This window comes from Gobius niger (genome assembly GCF_951799975.1).
Source record: "Gobius niger genome assembly, chromosome: 18".
Lineage (NCBI taxonomy): Eukaryota > Metazoa > Chordata > Actinopteri > Gobiiformes > Gobiidae > Gobius > Gobius niger.
In genome coordinates, this window is record NC_136869.1 from 22,033,644 (window position 1) to 22,053,219 (window position 19,576).

Sequence of the window (19,576 nt, forward strand, 5' to 3'; positions counted from 1 at the left end):
CCAACTAAACCATCCACCATTTCCCTACATTCCCTCCAGATAATCAAGATATTGCGCAGGCCCGCTTTGAACTGCCATGACAAATCCCCCCCCCCCCCTCCTCCTCTTCCTCCTCCAGTGAAGCCCCGCCCCCCACTCCTTGCTCCCTTTCCCAAGCTCCCACTCAGTCCAATTTCCATTCGTGGTACACTTTGAAAGAGATATTAAAGTGGCTCGCCGCGAGTTCTCTCCAATTTGCTGGATCTTGTCTCTTCTGATCTTTCCTTCTCCCCCCCCCCCCCCCCCCCCCCTTCCCTCTTCGGCTCGTCGGCCCGGCAGCGTGTGGCTCTCGGCAACTGATCTGAAGCCATTTCTTTGTTAAATTAATGCCGGCGGTGTTGAGAGGAGGCCACTGGGTCATGGAGAGTGTGTAAAGGCAGCAGTCTTGTTTATAGCCGGGGTTGCGGCCTGTTTTGTCAAAATGGTTAGCGCTGCGGCCACTGTTGAAAGGAATGTTTTATATCCCGAGTTACACAGCCGCTACATGACTCTACGACGACCACTACTACAGCTTTTAATACTAGTTCTTGTCGGCAGAGGTCAATACCAGCTCACCTCGAAGGCTATTCCATTCAGGGATGGTGCTACTACTGAGTTGTCGGACTGTTGTTACAACCATTACGAAACATCAAAGTGGTAAGAACTCTCCGGACTGTTCAAGGTCTGTAATACTGTTTGGGTAAATGCACTGTTACCATGGAGATCCGCCATGTTTGTAGGTGCTAGCAAACATTTTTCATCGACTGACGTTAGCTAAAAACAGTACAAAAAGTTGAGGAAAAAGCCACAGAACAACAACAACACTGTGATACACTGACTGATCAAGAAACAAAAGTGTTCACCATGAGAATCTTTGGGATGTGCTGGAGAAGGCTCTGTGCGGTGGTTACACTCTCCCATCATCAATACAAGGTGGAAAATGAATGCAACACTAGATCTTTTGCCATCACTGAAACTTAATGAAACAATGCCACAGTGCATGATGTAATTAAAGCTAAAGGCGCTGCAACCAAATATTAGAGCGTGTGACCATGTCCAAAATAGACAAAATTGAACAAAATTAAAGTGAATAAAGCGACACATGAACTTGATTCCCACTTGAAGAATCCAAAGCAGGTCACATTGCATTTAGAAAACCACACCAACATCACCACACACGATATCAACCCTTCTGTTTTCACGCTTGCTTGATTGTGAACTACATTATTCACTACATGTGTCGTGCCTGTCACACCTGTCAACCCCGGCACTGTCACCCTTCAAACTGCATATGGAAATCTGCTCACAGGGTGCTATTCTCTGCCCCCTCTTGCATTATAAAAAAAAAAAAAAAAGTTTGGAGCTTTTGAAAGAAACCCGGGAGGTGTCTGTATATTTTAACATCTTTTTTTCCGCACGGGGCACAGTCAGCAGATCTGCAACTCGATAAGGCGGCGTCTAATTCTGTTTGCGACTCGTTCTAATTGAAATAAAGTTCTGTGTTTTAATGACAATAAGCTAGCATCAAATCTCCAATCAAATCAGGCCATTGTTGTTTACAAGCTGCGGCAAAAGCTCATTTGCATGTTCGCTGCACAAGCATTTTCCAAGAGGGAGAAATGTAAAGAAGCGCAGACAAATGAGGAGCAATGGATAAACTTTCACGCTTAGACCAAAGTTTGGCAATGAGAATCTGATGGAGAGGCCGATGAGTCTGTTGGTTCTGCTGCTTCGGTGAACATGGGGTGGTAGTATCAAGGAGGGCAGAGTGTTGGCCTCAGAGTATCAAAACACATTGGACCTTCTTCATTAATGTTTTATAAGAGTAGGTTCACGCTTTAAGAGGTTTATTTTATCACATTGCTATTTTATCACACAGTCTCACACTCACACACACACAGTCTTGTACTTCTATCTTAGTGAGGACACTCATGACTACCCCTAACCTTAATCCTCACCCTTACCCTAATCTAAACCCAATTCTAACCCTAACCCTAAAACCACATCTTGACCCTCTAACAGTCCTTCAAATAAGTGAGGACCACCTAAAATGTCCTCACTTTACAAAAATGTCCTCACTCTCAAACTGGTCCTTACAATGTCATACATACAAGAACACACACACACACACACACACACACACACAAACAGACAATCTTGTACTGCTATCTTAGTGAGGACACTCATAGACATAATGGGGGGGGGGGTCATAATTATTCAGACCCTAACCCTGAACCCCTAACCATAACCTTAATCCTAACCTGAATCTAAACCCAATTCTAACCCTAACCCTAAAACCACAGCTTGACCACCCAAAATGTCCTCACTTTCCAAAAATGTCCTCACTCTGTTGGTTAAAGACTCAAACTGGTCCACACAATGTCATAAGTACAAGAACACACACACACACACGCCTCCACTTTAGCATTAGATTCAAGTAAAAGCATTCAGTGGCAAGAAGTCCTTGGTTTGATTGCTGGCTGATTCTGTGGAGAGATTCCATGTACTCCTCCTGCTTGCAAAGGTTTCCGTCAAATGCGATGGTTTCCCCAACCACTAAAAGCAAAACAATAGGGTCCCTTTGTGTTGAGAGTTGAAAATGCTTTGCCTTTTATCCAATAAGCTTCCAGGAACGCCTTAAATTGAATATGTCACTGCCACTGAAGCAGCCAGAACATCAATGGAGCGTTGACTCAAACTGTTGAGCGAAGTAAAAAACGTAATTCCACTAATGTAAAAAGTGTTACTTACTTACAGTACAGTATGTATTACAGAGGTAGACTTCAGACGCTTTCCATCCAACAGCAGAGAGGCCTATTTAAAAAGCACTAATGCAGTCCGCCACTCAAACGGAGGATAACTAATATAATTGATTGGACAGTACGGGGAAGTACAATGCGTCAGCCAAGTGCTTCTCCCCAAACGCCCTGGCTATGGCTCTTTTTTCTTTTCATCCTTACGAGCCCCGGCTATTTATTGTGCTTTTAATGAGGCTTGATTGGCAGCGCGTCCTCGTGGCCATTATCGTTAAAAGGGATGCGCTCCTTCTAATCTGCAATTATCGCCGTAATTGCGGGCCCCGGAATCCCGAGCAAGCAATCACAATCACACCCCCTGGACGACGTGCCACCTGTAAGTGCCTGCGGTGATGATAGGGACTCAGGTGTCAAGAGGGCGGCCATGTTGGAAAGGTTTTTTTTTTCTCTTAGGCTTTTACTCGCAGCTCTACGAGAGTCTTTTCTACAATGGTCTTGGCACAATAATTTGGACTTGTTGGGCGGGTAAATGGATCAAGATGACTTAGGAAACCCAACAGCTTCCTTAAGCGTCTTTTCTACAATGGTCTTGGCACAATAATTTGGACTTGTTGGGCGGGTAAATGGATCAAGATGACTTAGGAAACCCAACAGCTTCCTCAAGGCTGTGTTGATGACAGAAACGCCACCAGACGTATCCGTGGTCCGTCAGTTAGACTTTGGCAAATGACTTCCTGATAGTTGGTTGTACATATTGGTGCAGCGTTGATCAGTGTCCCGGAACACAGATTCATCTGGTGGAACTACCGTCATCAACGCAGCCCTGAGGAAGCTGTTTGGACGCTCTTGGACTTAAAGGGCCAATCTTGGACAGACATTCCAACACAAGAAAAGAAAATCAGGGGGTATACAAGAAAAAGCAAGCCACAAACGCAAAAAAAGAATCTGTGCATATTTAATTCCTTAAGATCGGCAAACATTTAATCAAACAGAGGGAAGAGAATTGGACAAAACTGCCAACTTTTTTTGCAAACCTGCAACTGCACATGTTTTAGACCAGTGATTCAAGTGGTGGGTCCCGGAACCATTTTCTGCGGGTCGCGGGCCTATTCCAAGGGACATTTTTTCAGTATTTTCCATCTGAAACTGCATGGAAACACTAGTGGAGTCTGTTAAAATCAATGTTATTGGGTTGTTTTGATCATAATTTCCGTCTTAAAGGCAAACATACTGCTTGTTCATTAGAAACTTGTGTGGAAAATAAAATAAAAAAATATTTGGGTCGCGGCTTATAATTCTAGGGTAATGGTGGGTCCCAAAGCCTTTGAGCAATGTCATAATTTTCCAATAAATTTAACAGATTGAATGCCAGTTTTAAGTGAATGCAATGCTTTTTGTGTGACATTCAAGGCCTTGATTGTGGCACAATTCATTTGATGAAATGTATTGCTTTTAAATGCCCCATGGAAAACCCTGGTAAATGAACTTTGTCCACCCCTTAATACTTTCAATCGTTGTGTTCAACATCTTCACAGCTTAGTTATTTGGAGAACCAAGAGAAAATGCATCGGGGACATCGCAGGTCCGAGAAAGGAATATTGGTGCAACACATTTTTAATTGTAACTCCTGTATATAACTCACCTGGGAACATTGGAAAAAGTAGGACATCATCTGAAATGGTGTGAACAAAGACGTTAATACCAAAAGATGGACAGGTGGTTAGAGGTAGTGACCCTTTCGGCGCGCCATTGCATTTAATCTCCCCACTCTCCCACTCCCAGCACTTTTCCTAACCCTGTGGTCACCCCTCATCTCCGGGCTCTGTGCACAAGCTCTCATTACTCCATTGTCTCGTGGCGACGGTGCGTGGTGTCGCCGCCACTGTAGTGTCTGTTCCAAGGGGAGGCTGATTGAGCTGAAGGAAGACCATTGATTCCTATTGACAACCCCCTCAAAGGCCGTTAATGAAGAGGAGCCAAGTGAGGCTTAATGCGGTAGAGAAAAGGGAATAACCGCGACAGTTTGAGTGGCTCTTACCGTCAGAAGGTTGGTGTGCAGTTTTCCTCCACCTGCTGCGGTTTCCCCGAATACCAAAAATAGGCTGTTTTTGGGGAGCTACCTGGAAAGGGCTGGTGAGTTGGAGTTGGAGATACCACCCTATCCTGACCTGAAGATTACTCAGATGTGATTGGGTTTCCTTTGTATTCAGTGCATTTTGGCTTGTATGCTTTGTCTATTGCTTTAGTTCAAACAGAGTACATGTCAGAATAGTCAAACCAGCTCGCTAATATGGAAACTTTAGAGATTTCTCTTGTCCTTTTCAAAATAACCATGACCTGATCCATGAAGCAGTTTTGTTGGATACCTAACACCCCACTGTGTCTGTGTGTGTCGCAGTGTCCAGATGACGCCCAGTAACCACGAGCGGATACAGCGGCTCAGGCAGGAGTTCCAGCAGGCCAAGCAGGAGGAGGAGCACCCCTACAGCCTGGACCAGCCTTGGGTCAGTCACCCGCGCATACACACATGCACTTTTTTTTTTTTTTTCACAGATTTCTGGGCTGTCTTGCACGCTCTGCTCTTTGAAGGTCCACCCACAGGCCTTCAAAACCTTCAGACTGCACCTCTTGAGGCCATCCATCGTGGATTCTGAAGTCACCCATTTGTAGAAGCCATTTGCTTTGTAACATCAGCCTTTTCACAGATTGCGCTACGTTTTCCGTCAGAATATGTTGGAAATTAATTTAAATCAGTCTTTGAAATGTCCCACTGGTTGCAGTAAAACCCCAAAGGATGATGGATCCGTCCCCAGGAGTAACAGTTGGACAGATGTTCTCTTCGTGGAACTCTGTGCGCCTTCTTCTCCAAACGGACCTTTGCTCATTTCGGCCCAAATAGTCGACAGTGGGATGCAAAGGTTTAGGCACAACATTTAGACAAGTCTCATGCATTTTGTCGTCAAAATGAGAAAAGTCAGTTGTAGAAGGGGCTCAGAAATTCATAAAGTGAACGTCTATCTAACTGTTAAACTTCATGGGGGTAGAACCATCATACCTTGGGCTTGTATTGCAGCCAGTGGCACAGGAAACAATTCACTGGTAGAACAAAGAATGGATTCAATTTAATTCCAACATTCAACATATGGCCCTCTGTGATTAAAAAGTTTGGACACCCCAAGAAAAAACAACATAATAACCAGAAAATCTGAACGTTTTAAGAAACAAGTATGAAAATAAGTTTAAACTAATTAAACTTGGATCCATTTTATTACTGAACTAATATTGTATTATTAGTTCAACTCTTCAGAAATACTTCCAGTGTGTAATGAAATCAAGTCATTTTTTAGTAAGAAAATATTTGTTTTTGGAGTGACGAATAGACCTTGGGCGGGTGACATTATGCGGCTCAGCGCTTCAGTGAAACGCAGTGACAGCCACAAAGCCAGCTCATCTCTGTTTTTGTCTTATGGTGTTATTTGCATGGCTGGTATTAATACAGCTAAGCCCCTCACACGTTTGACAAAATAATCCTTTCCAAAAGCAAGATATACCGTGAAAAAAAAAAAAAAAAATAGCAATTGTTTATTCCAAAGCTGCCATGTTGGATACAGAATTTCTTATGCATTTTGAAGTGGAATATCTCGTGTCGGGATTTTAATTTCCTTAAGGCATGAAGTCACACCTTCAGTAATGCGCACTGAGAGAAGCACCAGGCTTAAAAGAAAGGTAAATATTAATGCTGCGTTCAAGGTAACTGATGAATAAAGCAACACGGTTAATCATTGTTGCATTTCTTCACATCACATATGATTTAAAACCTCTATGGAAGTCTGTGACCAAAAGCCACAGGTAAATATCGTGATAATATTGTTAATCGTAATTATTTTGGCTCCTATGACTTAGGCAATGCTGTCTGGTCCCGTTACTGAGTCCTCTTATGCACTACTACCTAGTTTATTATGGCCTTTGTAATTAATGAATCGCATTTAATCCTTTATTTAGTGGATGCACTCATTTTTTCAAAGTACATAGGCGTCTTCGTATTTTCCTACATTTGAACTTATTTCCGTGGAGATGTGAGGACTGTGTGTCAAACACTTCAGAGACAACAGTGGTTTGATTTATTTTGGAGAGTTATCTTTTTAAATAAGTTCATGTCGGCTTAACTGTGTGAATAAACAAGTTTGACAATAAAATAGTTTTTGGATTTGCGACTTGTTCGTCCCTAAGCAACGCCTTGCAAGGAAAAAGGAAACTGAAAAAGAGTCTGTGCCGTTAAAGTAAAGTGTGATTCATGTCGTTTCATATTTTGAATCACTTTAAACCTTATGTAATTAATCAGATTTAATGGAGAAAAACGTCAAATCTACCCGATTAGGCCATATATGATGTCCAACACTGGCATTTGTATTTGTGTAACCATTCAGTCCTCCTCCACTGCATCTCTAGTTTGTGCCTTTGTTAAATATGAGTTACCTGGAACTAATTGCCCATTTCCCTCCACGAGCACTGTCCTGGAAACATGGCCTACTTATTCACCCCATGCCAACTGTATCAAAAAGGGAAAAAAAAGAAAAAGCGGGCAGCCATGTTTTAATTTGCATTAGGACGCGATTAAAGGGATTGTGAAATTAAAAAGCATTACTTTTAAATTTGCCCGAGCAGGTCCTTGATTGATCTTCCGCGCCAACAATGGGATTTTCCGCTCATAATTGGAAAAAATGCAATCAAGCTAATCCTTTTGTTCGTTCAAACGCACAGCTGGGTCCCGCCTGAGCGCGGAAAGTTTTGAGGGAAGTCGGAGGAAAAGTGTTGCTCGACGTCTTGCCTCTCATGGGGTTGCGCGTTCTTGGATAAAGCCGACGTCAAAGGTCAGACGTTATGTTTTTCATAGAATGATGTCAGGCCTTTTCGAAATAAAGGGTGGTTGATTATGGCTCAGAACTAGTTATTTTCACAATTACAGGTCAATGTGTCAAGAGCTGGCACATGGTCGTGTCCAATTACATCATTGTGTTGACGCAGCCTTCTCTTCACAATGTTATAAGCATCATTATACTTCGACTTGGCGAATGTTTATTTTACAGCAGGGGAATTTAGATCATATTTAGTATTTAAATATGCTATTAAGGCGTAAAAGGAAAAATATCTTGTTTTTCAGTTCAAAGCTTCTTAAATCAAGCTCGGAATTAGACATTTAAAAATCCCTTTGAAAAAACCTTCATGACTGGAAAGTTCGGAGTTTGTAGGAACTACTAAAGTAGAGTGTAAAGAACATGGGCCTTAAGTTATGTAATATCTGCACATCCACCTCCACTATACCAAACACGTACCAATATTTGAATGTACGCATGGGAAACCGCCGCAATATTGTAATTACTTCCTGGAAATCTTTGGCGCGCTAGCAGATAAAACGTTCTTATTACTCTGACATGAAAATTAAGGTGTTAAAGGTTCTTTATGGAACTTTTTATACGGGAAAAAAATAATTGATATTTGCTCGTAATTGACTATGCATAACTTCAAATCATAACAACCCCGCCCAAGAAGTGATTTTGTGTTTCGATCCAGCACACCAAAATAAAAGAACCATCTTATTCATTAGCTCAGCAGTTCATTGGTTCAACTTTCTTTCTGCCTAACTGTTTACAGACAAAACACTTAAAATGTGTGTATTTAATTATATTCGTGTAATGTAGCAAGTACCTGCTTAACCAATCAATGAGACGAGCTGTGTGCTTTTATTTTTCCGTGCTGGATCGAAACAGGAAGTCACTTCTTGGGCGGCGTTGTTATGATTTGAAGTTATGTACAGAGTCAGTTGACCTTTTTGTGACCCAATGGCAGTATGAGTGAGTATGACACCTTTACTTTACTGTCAACCAGTAAAGTAACGCTCCAGGATCAATTGTTTTTCATGTTTTCTGGTGAGCCGTAAACACCTACCAGAAACTCTGAAAACAATTGATCCTGGAGCCACTGTGATGGAAAGTAAAGGTGCCACGCTAATCACTTATACATCCGCTGGGTTACGAAAAGGTCAAATACCCCACATAAAAAGTTCCATAATGCAACTTTAAGGGACAGAACTAGCTAAAAAATCTCAACACTGACCACCCCGTGAAAAATCTATGTTTTTACCTGCCACTTTCTCCTGTAAACAAAACAAATGGACTTACATTTATAAAGATGCCAACATTTCACCCCTCATCCAAGGAGTTGTGTGGCTAGGAACTCATGAATGGGATTCGTAATCAAGTACAGGATTGAAACACAATGTACATTTAATCACAGCCATTTGAGAAGCACTGCTACCACATCACCTCTGCCATGACAAAGCTCCTTGGATGCGGCCAACAGAATACAGGCCTCACACTCCTTTCTTTCAACATAATATGATTAATCCTGATCCTTGCCCTCAATAGTAAAGACTATAATCGACCAGGAAACAGCACTTTTTTCAAAATGATATGGAAACAAGACTGCAAAGTACATTACCTCTTGTTATCCGTAGTTTCCATGCTAGCTCCATCCTATTAGCAGGTGCAGTAAAGTCAAGTGCAATCGAGAAACGCATGAAATTGTAAAGCAACACTTTTATGAAATATTTCAAACTAAAATTCTACATACCCTACACATGCTCTTTGTATCCATTGTTGCGTCATCAGTACAGCCTCTTGCCCCGCCCAGACCGCCGACTTCCCCCTTCATCCCCCTGTGCAACGTGCGACTACGCGGCGAAACATGCCCACTTTCAGTGCTGTTTGTTTTACTGCGCCGTAAAGTGCAACGCGATGCTGTGAGAAGCTGGCAGCTGCTCCCGTCCTGGCTCGTAACCGCGTGGAAGCCATTACAACGCGGCCTTGACTAAGTCGGGATTGCGCCTTAATGGGCCGGGCCTTTTTCAGTGTCTTCTGGAGCCTTTTCCAGTTAGTACACTCGCGGCGCGATCTGATCCGAGAAGAGCGCGGGTTGGGGGGGGGGAGGTTATCCTTTTTACAAGCCCTGGAAAGGATCCAGCAGTGGCGCTTTAGGAGGAAAATGCCGATGTTGTGGCCAAGCTGGCAGAAGGTTGTCGGAAAGTGCTTCTACTTTTCTCTGGGATGTCACACTGCATGGCGTGTGGGGTGAACAACCGTGAACCTGCAATCGTCTCCGCCGTGAAAGACTGAATCGTAGCGACGGCCAAAGTTTGTCGGAGCGAGATTGAATTCACAAATATCAGATTCTGGTTGATATCTCCCTCACTGTACGCCCTATGACACTATAGACTTTTGGCGGTGTTGGATGGTGGCTGAGGGATACGCAAAGGTCCTGGATTGAGTTTCTATGTTGCAGGTTCTGAGCAACTTGAGGTTTAATCGTCGATCTAGCGCCTTTTACGAACCACCAGGAGCGTCAAACAAACTGCCTTTGAGTCGACAGTAACGGGACTAACTCGCATCTTCAGCATGAAAAAAAACAGGGTCAAGGCTAAGCGCTAGTACAACGCGCTGTCTGACTCCTCCATTATTATGAAGAAGAAAAAAAAAGCTCTATCAATTTGCTGCTACACACCAGTAAGCCTGTATTTCATGTCCCTCTAATCACTGCGGACAGATAGCATACAACCGTCTGCTAACAAGTGCCGCCATTGTGGATCAGACGGCGACATGAAAGGAAAGGCTGGGAATAAAACGGGCTTCGATGTGGCGGGCCGGGCCGATATCTTATTAGCGGCGGGAGGAGAATGGAGGGGGTGTTGCGCAGCCGTGTCAACAATCACAACCAATTAGGAGCGAAAGGATACAGCGGAGACGGGTTTAGTGCTGAGCAGACAGTTTGGAGAAGACGGCGAGGAAATGGGGGGAGATTAAAGACGGGGATCGTATTGGATTCTTTTGATATGGATAGTGTTTGCTGGGGAAATGCATGCCGCTGGTGTGAGAGAATGGTCGTACATGGAGGTAATTTGATCTGAACACCTCGTGAATCTGTCCGAACCTACGTGAAAACAGTGTAACTTCTTCAAATCGTTTTCTTGAGAGAAACTTCATGCCTGAAAAGAACGCGGAGGTAAGACGAATGGAAAGAAATGATTGGTATTCAAACTTAAAGGGGACATATGTATTGCAAAATCAACTTTATATTATACTGTCTGATGGAAAAAAAGGGTCCATCTGGTTGTAACTAACTCTGGGGTTACATCTGGGGTTGCAGCAGTTGGTCAGATAGAGGTTCAGCAAAGGATGCCCAAAGGCACATCCTGAATAAGCAGGTTATTCCATCAGTAGATTTCTTCTTATGCCCTGATAGCACGGCCATATTCCAAGATGACAATGTCAGGATTCGTCCAGTCCACATTGTGAAAGAGTGGTTCAGAGAGCAAGAGATGGATTGGCCACTACAGAGTCCAGATCTTAACCCCATTGAGAATCTCTGGAATGTGAAGACTTGGCACAGTGTTCACACTCTCTGATCATCAGTACAAGATCTTGGAGAAAATTGAATGCAATACTGGATCTTTGGACATCACAGAGGCTCATTGAAACAATGCCACAGTTTCAAGACAACCAACCAAATATGAGAGTGTCACATTGCATTGCGAATGTATAAAGCCCAGATTAGTACTGAGCACTTGAAGTGTGTTCATCACGGCACCACGAAGGTGCTAACCTGTTCAATCTTTGAAAACCTACTCAACAGCCTTGGCTACTTAGCCTGGGAATACCCATGATGCTGTGTGCGCTCGAATCATTTCAGCCTGGGGACCATGGCCGAAATCTTCGTATGGATTTGGGAACCAATCACAGAACGAGGAGGGACGGCAAGATGACATGCTGAAAAAAAGTTTATTCACAGATACAACATGACAGGAGCAGACGCAATGCCACATTTCGATCAAGCTTTAGACTATGTTCTAAATAGTTTAGTTTGAAAGTTTACAGCAGGTACATCATCGGATACAACTGATACGATTGGCTATGGCTACGTGCAGATACATGTGATAGACATTCATAGCATCCAATAAACGGCAATGGACAATCGTAAACCACACCTCTCCTACGAGAAAATTAATTGGTGGTCGCCAGACTAAATATAACTTGTGATAGCTGGGCTATTGGTTACTATGTTTCATCGCCACAGTCGTCTTGTCCTCACAGAGACTAATCCTAAAATATCAACACGATGCACCCAAAGGAATGTCCCACATGCATGATATGTCCACTGTGGGTTTATAATGAGGACAGTTTGAGTGGAGAAATTAACTAGGGATGGAACATTTTATTTTATTTATTTATATGTTTATTTGATAGGGACAGAACAAGAAGCATTGTTACAATAACCGATGCCATGCTCATAGGCCGTATAGCTAAAAGCTAGTTCGCAGACCTGGTCCCTAAGACATAAAATATTAACATTTACATAAATCATTACAAATAATACAGTACAAAATTACATTACAAATAATACAATTTAGAAAAAGTTTGCAATAAAATATTATAAACTTCTGTTGTGTCCACAAGTTTGATTCAGTTTGAGCCACTGTTTAACTTTACTTTTAAACTCGCTCAGGTCTGTTAAAGTTTTCAGATCAGCAGGTAAAGTGTTCCAGATCTGTGGCCCTTGTACCGCGAACGCCGTCTGTCCAAGAGCTGTTTTGCATTTGGCTGGTCTGCAGTCTCCACTGACAGCGCCCCTTGTGACGATCCCGTGAGCTGCACATGTTTCAATCATTCCTGCAGCGATATCGGGAGCGAGGTTTTTGACACATTTAAAAACAAATTTAACAAAAGAGTATTTCTTAAAATTTTCAAAACTTAAAAGATTATGCTTCTCTTGAATTCTGCAATAGTGCCACATCATGGGCTTTTTGTCAAGCACTTTCAAAGCTTGTTTGTACAGAGAGATCACACCTTTCATAGTGGACTGGTTAGCTTGGCCCCACACAGTGAGACAGTATGAAAAATGAGACAGGATCATTGCGTGAAAGTACAACTTGGCTGCACTGATTGACAGGCAAGATCTTATTAAACGAAAACAATTCAAATTAATCCTAATAGTCTTAGTTATTTTCTTTACATGAGCTCCGAATTTAAGATGGGAGTCTACAACTATTCCAAGATATTTGAATTCATCTACTCTTTCAATACTTTTGTTATTTATTTGTATCTGAAAGCTGTCCATAGACCTTTGTCTCAATGAAAAGCACATAGACACTGTTTTAGAACAATTTAAAGACAAACAATTATCCTCCAGCCACTGGGAGACCCTGATCATTTGTCTGTTTAACAGCTCTGCAGCTTTCTGTGGAGTTTTTGCTGAGACATAGATGACAGTGTCATCAGCATACAGCTGGCACTCAGCCTCAGTACAAATGTCTGGAAGGTCATTAATATAAAGACAGAATAAGATGGGACCCAGGATGGAACCTTGCGGTATCCCCATTTTGTATTCCTGACTTCCAGATATAGTGCCACTGATTTTCACACTCTGTGTCCTGGAATCCAGATATGATGTAAACCAGCTCAGAGTTTGTTCTGAAAAATTAAACTGCTTTAATTTATGCATGAGGACAAGGTGGTTGACAGTGTCAAAGGCCTTACGAAGGTCTAAGAACACTGCACCGACCACATTCCCTCTGTCCAGATCTTTTTTAATGGTATCTATTAAGTAGCAGGTTGCTATTTCTGTTGAATATTTTGGCCTAAAGCCAAACTGTTTTGAATGAAGAACATTATTATATTCGAGATAATCGTTTAATTGATTTGAAACAGTTTTTTCTATTACTTTGGAGAAAATTGGAAGAATTGAAATCGGCCTGTAATTGCACGCTTGATCAGGATCTCCAGCTTTAAAAATTGGGCTGATAAGACCTTGTTTTAATTTCTGTGGAAATTTCTCACTAGTGATTGACAGGTTTACCAGATGGGTCAAGGGGCCAGATAAAGAATCTCTGTGCTTTCTGACAAAGTTAGAATCTAATCCGAATACATCCTTGGCTTTAGACGGTTTAAGATGACTGATAATTTGTTTAATAGAAGCCTCATTTGTTTGTGCAATAGAAAATGCATTTTCCCATGGGCTTATTGTTTTTTCATTGAGTTTTATTGGTTTAAAAGATGCTGCTATTTGTTCCACTGATGTCACAAAATAGGTGTTAAGCAAAGAAGCCATTTGCATATGGTCAGTTATCAGTCTGCCATCGATATTTAGTTGTGTTATGGATCTGGCTTCTTGTTTGGAATCATTTTTAGTCAGTCTATGTATATGTCTCCAGAGACAAACACTGTTTCCTTTGGATTCTTCCATCAAATGCACAAAGTATGCAGTTTTAGCTTTTCGCATCTCACTTACCACTTTATTTCTAAGGCTTTTAAAAATTTCGTTATCTGTGTTTCGTTTTGTTGCGATTTCTTTTTTACGAGCGAGATCTCTTTGTTTCATTAATTGACATAATTTGCTAGTAATCCATGGTAATGCCTGACGTTTTTTCCTCATTTTAATGGGCTTTGTATACTTTTGAATTACTTGTGCTACATTACTTGTCAACATATCGCAATAATTGTTTAAATCATGTGTTTCAAGTGCTGGCTCCCAATTAATATTGCGCACATCATTGTCGAGATGAGGCATATCATTTTTCCTGATTCCTTTTGTTATTTTAGAAGCTGAATTTTGAGTAAGATACTGCAGCCGTTTCTTAGTCAGTTTCCTTGATATTAGTGTCAAATTGTGGTCAGACAAACCAGTAACAAGATTATAGGTTTTCATCACTCGTTCTGGCTTTTTTGTAAACATAAGGTCTATTTGAGTTTTACTTGTTTTCGTTAGTCTTGTTGGGCCCTCTGTTAATTGATGGAATTTATATTTTGATGTTATTGCTTTTAGTTTTTGTTTTCCATGTTTATCTAACCAATTAATGTTGAAATCTCCGAGCACAATTATTTCACTATCACCTTTTAACAGTTTAAGCATGTTATCCAAGTTACAATAAAAAGACACATTAAAAGATGGTGGGTTATATAAAATAACAACTTTAAAATTCATTCTTGGTGATAAAACAATTTTTAAAACTAGACATTCTAGGTTGCAAGTGTTCACATTGACTTCAGTGCATGTAAAGGTTTTCTTAACATACATTAAAACACCTCCTCCTTTTCCTGTTTGTCTGTCTTTGCGAAAACAAGCATATTTTGGGATTTCAATCATTTGAGTAGGGATGTTGGAGTTTAGCCATGTTTCAGTCAGAGCCAGATAATCCAAGTTTGAGTCTGTCAGCAAGTGTTCAATTTGCTCTCGCTTTGAGACGAGGCTCCTTATGTTAAGGTGGCCCCCAAGAATTCCTTTCCGTTTACAGTCGCGATCCCATATCACTTTAGCGTGGTTAACAGTTTGGAAGTACCTGTGTTTTTGCTGCGTTGGTCTGCGTTGCCTGCGCGGCTGCTTGGACGTATGCTGTGGCTGGAGAGTCGCATCTCTGCTGCTGGGGAGATCACCTGTGTCCACTGCCCCGTCGGTTGACCACTGAGCCGCCACATTAGCGCGCAGTGGACTCGTCTCAGGCATAGCACCTGTGCCCGATGGTAGCTTAGCCGACGCCGTGCCACCGGTAGCACCGGAGGACCCGACATCACCAGCGTCCACGGACACGCTGATGCGCCCTCGACAGCCCGCAGAGACAGCGCCCAGAACTGGGACCAGATCCTCGTCCAAGCCGAAGCCACCCGCAACTGAGCCTGTACGGGAACTAGGCCCAGACACCGCCAACCCTGGATCAGGAAACCCAGCCGCCGTAGCATCTCCAACACCGGAGCAGAAACACACCGCAGGGGAAAACCCAAACCACCCCGGTGAGTGGGCAAGGCTCAAGGTGCTGTTGACGTCCTGGATGGCATTCAAAGTACTTTCCTCAGCCGGTTCTGCTGTATTTGATCCCATAGATTGGGGTCCAGGATTCAGCTCTATGTCGCCGGCAAGTAACAGTACAATAACCATCTGCAATAGTCTCATTTTCGGCATATTTGCGCACTTCTTCTCGTGTGTAATTGGGGCTACAGTAGCATACCCATTGCGCAGAAGCTTGGAGTAGATAATATGTTGGCTTTTGGACACCAAAAAGCAGCAGTCGTTGTCGTTGTTTCTTTTAGTGTATTGATGTCTCATCAATATCACAAATATTGCAGTTATGTAGAAGACTGCTGACCCGCCTTTTTGCAGTTGTTTGAAAGGTCTTAGCGTCGTGCGCTCAGCACCTGCCGAGATGTGCGCCTCGGCAGCCATGCTTCCCTCTGCTCAATTCAGAGCAGAGGGAAGCATGGCTTCCCTCTGCAAACACCCTTTGGAATTTCAAAGGGTGTTTAAGAGAACACCCTTTGAAATTCCAAGTTCCATCATAAAACAGCTTTTTGTTCAAGATATTTCTCTGTTCCCACATGACTGTTTTGTGTGTCAAGAACAAAATAGCCCCCCACTAAATGAGTTCTTCCCGCAGTGTCTCCCCTTAAAAGCCAGTCGATGCAGCCTAATGTGGCCCCTTTAGCTCCTCTGCACGCCTCCAAAGCTTGGCGTGTCCGCTCCTGCCCCTCAGCTCAGCTCTCGGAGAGTTGGGGATTTCCAGATGTTTTTGTTCCCTCGCCTTCCGCGCTAATAAAATCAATTCGCGGGCCCGGGCCAAGCCGAAAGCACCGCGCTGGTATGCCGGGGCGCGCACATCAACGGAAGCTTGTAAAACGCCTTATTTATGTGAATTCTCTGCGATTATATTCGGGAGCTATCAGCGGCTACCAAGCTACGGCTGAGGATAAACAGAAACACAAGTGGAGGGCTTAAATCATTAGCTGCTTTGCCAACCGCCCCGAGAGTTCACCGAGGAGGGTGTTTGAAGAGAGAGGTGCAGGTGTGCAAGGTTATGGTGCAACCAGTGTATACAGAAAACATAGAACTAGTGAATATTATGCATTTGTGGCTTTTGATATTGTAAAAATCTTCCAAATCAGAAGGAAGCAGAAGTTGAACATGTCAAACATTCGAGATCCACTTCATTGAAGGCAATTTGAGTGTGGAACTCAGGATGTTTTGTTCCAAACTTTGGAGATGGTTTAGTTCTCTCTCCTCGGAGCAAGGAGGTCTCATTTTCAATCACGGCTCCTACAGGTGCACATTGCTATTTCGTCGAGACCCCTGGGAAAGACACTTCACGTGCCCTGGAGTGAATGGTTGGTAGTGGGAGAGGCCGTTGGCGCAGATTGGCAGCCACACTCCCATCAGTAAGATAAGATAAGCCTCTATCGTCTCCACGGAGGTGAAATTCACGGGCAACAACACAAAAACATTACTATCAGAGCTTACATCTCTCACATCCTCGCAGTTTACATCAGTATTAAGCAAGCCAAGAGCTGCACATCACAGAGAAAAAAAAAAGATATTGCAGCACAAGGAAGGAAGATTGCATTATCCCCAAAAGGCTTTAAAGTGCAGTAACCATTGCACCTTGCCCCCGGCCCTATACTCAATAAGTATCTAGCCCGTAGCTCCATCTGCACCCCTTGAACCACCACTTCCAGTACCTGCCATCGAGACAGAGGGTGGTGGTTCCAAAAGGTAGAACCGAGAGAGGCCTTTTTAAGAAACCAGCAGCGTCACTGATCCACGCTCTGCCCTTATGCAGAAACGGAAGTGACTTGTGCATTATAATGGACACCGACTCGTGAGCGCGTTTTGCCTCTCCCGATATGTTTACGAGCGAATGATTATGGGCCGCAGCGAAGACGGGATCGTTAAAACGGGGGGCGCGCTCGGGAATGATTGAGCGGCAGATGAGAGAGCGCTGTCGTGTCCAAATCAATCAGAATGAAAGCCGCCGGCCACGGTGCGATAATGTGCAAATCCCGCTATACACGCGCGCTATTGGACAACCGGGCAAGAGTCAATGGGAAGTGTGAATGAAGTGGCGCGCAGATTTTCAAAAGGTCATGTCACCGCGTTTCCCCCCAAATGTTTCATCCGCCACATAAATAAAACGGACCCATTTTGCCGATGTCCCGAAGAGATACGGTCATAAGCGCCTCCATTTAGCCTGGTTTTCCCTGCCTGAGCCTTGGGAGCAGGGGGGAGAGGGGGGAGTAGAGACCACACTCGTAGCAGCGGTAGGATGCACACACTCCCCCACGCCCCGAGCTACACACAGCAAATGGACCAGAGCTATTTAATAAAGCAGCGGAATTGGGTCGGCGCAGGAGCCGTCCGGCCCATCAGGGCTTTTGGCGAGCTCGCCTCCTCCTCCTGTGCCCACCCGGAGGAGCAAATGCCTGCCATATGACTAATTGTGCACCGCGTAGAACTCTCGGATATAACGGGGCAAACTCTTTTACAGCGCTACTTCCTCCCTAAACAGGAGTATATTCTGTTTTTGTGTTTGCGCAGTTTGTGTAGTCCCTATTTGTGGTGGAATTCAGTCTGAAAGGAGACATACGGCATCATGTAAAATTTACTTTTGAAGTTTTTAATTTCCCTTCAACAACATACTGGGTGTAGAATAGCAGAACACAGAAATTTAACGACAATTCTGAGCAGTTTTGCGCTCGAATTGCATTTATCAGAGCGCCATCCTTTCATTAGCATGCCGTTAGCTCAAAATGAAAGCTTGTATGTGTTTGATTGTATTTTGTTTTCTATTGTATTTCATGTCTTGATGCAATGTTGTAGAGCAGGGGTCCCCAACTGGCGGACCTGGGTCCAGATCCGGACCTCCAGAGGCTTTAGTCCGGACCCCAAAGCCTTTTCATCCTCTCATTATACTTAATAAAACGGCTGAATTAAAAAATATCTAAACAATTTGAATAACAGTGAAACATGAATCAGTTCTGCTTTGTTTATAGACAACCTGTACTCATGTTTTAACATTTTCAAGAGCAATGACTGCGTATGTCCAGACCCTGGACATATGTCGAAAGTTACAAAAGAAAAGTTTGCGGACCTCGAGGTGATTTAGTTTGGGGACCCCATGTAGAGGGTGGTCACTCTGAGATCAGGTGACCTCCTCGCGTGACATTTTTACCATTCAATGCCACCTTTAGGTGAAACGCGCTGGCCTGTCCATGTATTAAATAAAGACTTTTACTGTAAGTCAGAGTTCTTTGGATCCTCTCCTTTGTATTTAAGTCTAATATTAGTACCAGATCCCTGAAGAGCACCTGCCCTCATTTGTCTGACACAGAGATTCACTCACCTTTAAAGATTTTTTATACCACACCGTCTCTGAACTGTCTGCAGAGCCTTCAGAGTGTGTGTTTTAGCTGCTCGGGGTAATACTCTGCTCTAACCTCCATTTTGTCCAAGGCTGCCCGTTTAGGCAATAATACAGAAGTCTCCATCTCCTGCGGCTTATAGTCCCTCTATAATAATAACTTATTATATTTTTCAATTCAAATTTATACATGTATTTGTTTTTGTTTCCATTGTGGACCAAACACCTGAGCACATTGAACCCTAGTCTGTGTCAAGCAAAGCAAAAATATGCCCAACAAAAAGCAGAAATTCACCATAAGAAATAGCTGAATGATTATTGTGATGATATAGTTCATCGATATTGTTCAAAATGCCAATATCGCGACGAGCGGGGAGAACGTGTGCCTGTTTGGTCAGCACATCCTTATACGGTGATTTCCCTTGATTTTCCCTGCACGAGCTCAAATCAGACTTGCATTGTATTTTCCACCCACAGCTGCTTCCTGCCCTGTTTTTTTTTTTTTTCTTTCTTTCTTGATAGTTGCAAATAATTGTCCTAATTACGTCCCTTCTGGCTCGCCGTACTTTTGTTT

The 19,576-nt window shown here is 43.1% G+C and overlaps 1 protein-coding gene across 1 annotated transcript in view; it reads left to right on the forward strand.

Moving 5' to 3' along the window:
• The window catches only part of pard3aa (par-3 family cell polarity regulator alpha, a), a 429,242-nt gene that overhangs the window by 393,331 nt on the left and 16,335 nt on the right, over nt 1–19,576 (forward strand). Inside the window, exon 23 of the mRNA XM_079575903.1 lies at nt 5,173–5,278. Coding sequence (XP_079432029.1) covers nt 5,173–5,278 — 106 coding nt within the window. The remainder of the gene's footprint in view (nt 1–5,172; nt 5,279–19,576) is intronic.